At 42.3% G+C, this 2,579-nt stretch overlaps 1 protein-coding gene across 1 annotated transcript; it reads left to right on the top strand.

Annotated features, from left to right (window-relative positions):
- The first annotated feature begins 336 nt into the window (after positions 1–336).
- LOC110924721 lies at positions 337–1,578 on the top strand. The gene has a single exon (XM_022168715.1). It carries the CDS (start codon positions 337–339, stop codon positions 1,576–1,578), a length of 1,242 nt encoding a protein of 413 aa, XP_022024407.1.
- The last annotated feature ends 1,001 nt before the right edge of the window (positions 1,579–2,579 follow it).

Here is a 2,579-nt window from a genome sequence, read left to right as displayed (position 1 = left end):
TTTTGATCTTGTATGTTCTTGAGTTTTAACCGTTAAATCTCTTATTAACCACTTTAAACAAGAACAAGAGAGTGTTTAGAAGCACTTACTACTAGCTCGTGGCTAGGGAAGAATCAAAGCGTAAACAAGGTGGATAAAAGCAATGTAGAGAGGTTCTTGAGGTTCCGAAAGCACCGGGTCTCCTTGTGTGTCACCTTTCACCTTTGTGCTTCTAGATTGCTTAAAAGTGATTGCAAGGTGTTGGTTGAGAGGATTGCTAAGAGGCTTTTAGATTGGAAGACAAAGTTCTTATCTTTTGCAGGGAGGCTCCAGTTGGTTAACTCAGTTTTAGCGGCTATGTATTCTTATTGGGCTGCTGTTTTCTGTCTCCCAGCTAGTATCATCAAAAGCATAGAGAGGATTATGAAAGATTTCCTGTGGAGTCACGGATCTTTGGGTTCGAAAAGAGCGAAGGTGGCGTGGAAGGATGTTTGTCTCCCTAAGTCTGAAGGGGGGTTGGGTATTAGAAAGGTTTCGGATGTTAACAAGTCGTTAATGACCTTTCATATCTATAGTATTGTCTCGGGTCGGAAATCGTTGTGGGTGGAATGGATTCAGGCTCACCGGCTTCGAGGTAGGAGTTTTTGGGACATCAAGGTGCCGCAAAGCTCAACTTGGGGTTGGCGGAAGCTTTTGTCGTTCAGGAGTTTGGTCCGCAAATTTTTTTGGAAACAAATTGGTAATGGTGAATCTACGTCTTTATGGCATGATACTTGGTGCAACCAATGCCCGCTCAGCCGTTATATCTCTACCAGAAACATGTATCAACATGGTTTTTCGATCTTTTCTAAAGTAGCCGAGGTTGTGCATAATGGCATGTGGTCGTGGCCGGAGGCCTGGCGGGACCTTTTTCCGGTTTTATTCCAGCTGAATCCGATCTATATCGTTCCAAACAAGCAAGATGTCACGCTTTGGAGATCTGATGGAGGTAAACTCATGTCGTTCTCGTCTAAACAGGTATGGGAAGCTATTCGTGCTCGAGGTCAAGAAACGACATGGTCAAAGATTGTGTGGTCGGGTTGTAATATTCCGAGACATTCTTTTCATTGCTGGCTGATCTTTAGAAGGAAATTGTGGACCCAAGATCGGATTCAAAAATGGAATTATCTCACCAGTGGCTCTATGAACATGATGTGTTGTTTGTTGTGTCAACGGGAACTAGAATCGCATGAACATTTGTTTTTCCAATGTTCTTACTCCTCTTCAGTTTTGGATGCTATCAAGGATAAGTCTAGTATGAAGATGGTGCCTAACAAGTGGGTTGACATTGTTGGATGGCTACTACCGAAAGCGACATCAAGGTCCCTAAATTCGGTTATTGGTAAACTTCTTATCAAGGCGACTGCGTATTTTGTTTGGCAAGAAAGAAATTACAGGTTTTTCAACAACCAGTTAAGACCGCCTGAGGTGTTAATAAATATCATTAATGACAACGTGAGGCTGAAGTTATTATCATTCAACTACAAGGATAAGCCGCATGTGAGGAAAATCTTGGAAGATTGGAAGCTGAGCTCCGTTGAGTTCTTCGGCGAGACCTGATTGTTTTAGTGTTTTGAGGGTTGTTTTTTCCTAGTTTGGCTTGTTTGCTTGTTTTACTCTTATGTGGCATGTCATGTAAGAGAACTGGTATAGGCTTTTCTACACCACTTGTACGTATTTTTTGTTTGGAATGAAATCACCGGGGTAAAACCCTTTACCCAAAAAAATAGCAAGAACCAAACTTGATGATGGGTGGATGTTGGATGGGGGTTTCGGCCGTAAGCAAGGCAAGAGGGAGAGAGCAATTTTGTTTGTTAAGTGTTTTGCAGTCAAGGAACTGCTTGTAAGTGCACATACGTTAGAATATACAAATGGTATTAGCGAACGTGCTAAAAATATCCAATTGTATCGTAGTATGCCTCAAACGACTTAATATTACCATGAGGTGGATTGTTATTGCCGTTGTTGTTCGAATTACTTCCACTGGTTCCTCCTTGCGAGGCTGCATACTGTGCAATGGCGGCAGCAATGATTTGTTGGAGTTCTGCCTCGTTGGTAGGCATGCGTGGACCACGTCTCGGCGGCATCTTCTAAAAGATATGTTCACGTAGGTCAGGCCATAATAAGTAAAAGAATCATACGTATACTATTCATCAACACATAACATCTCATGTTATAAATATACACAATCAATCCAACATCACGTATAATGAGAATACTGCGATTGCGCTGTCATAAATCAAGACCACAATGTAAGGTTTACAAGTTCACAACTGTATCATACATCATCAGTGACTTAGGGCCACATCGCCCTAGTCCAAACTATCAAATCAGTGACACCAACAACCAATATACAAAACATCAAAAATCATAATCATCCAAAATGCGGTCTCCAAAAGCTGTGTAATCTGCACAATCGCGGTCCTCTCATCAAAAGTCTACCCGCGTCGTACAAAAAGGCCTAAGCTGATGGCGGTGGAGGAGGGGGAAAACGAGAAAAGAGTAAACGTCGCATATGAAGCCAATCCTCCTCCATAGCGCGATGAGAGCGCATCAAGTAT

This window comes from Helianthus annuus, chromosome 17 (assembly GCF_002127325.2).
Source record: "Helianthus annuus cultivar XRQ/B chromosome 17, HanXRQr2.0-SUNRISE, whole genome shotgun sequence".
Lineage (NCBI taxonomy): Eukaryota > Viridiplantae > Streptophyta > Magnoliopsida > Asterales > Asteraceae > Helianthus > Helianthus annuus.
Note: the sequence above shows the minus strand (reverse complement) of the source record. Positions and strands in the feature narration are given on the sequence as shown.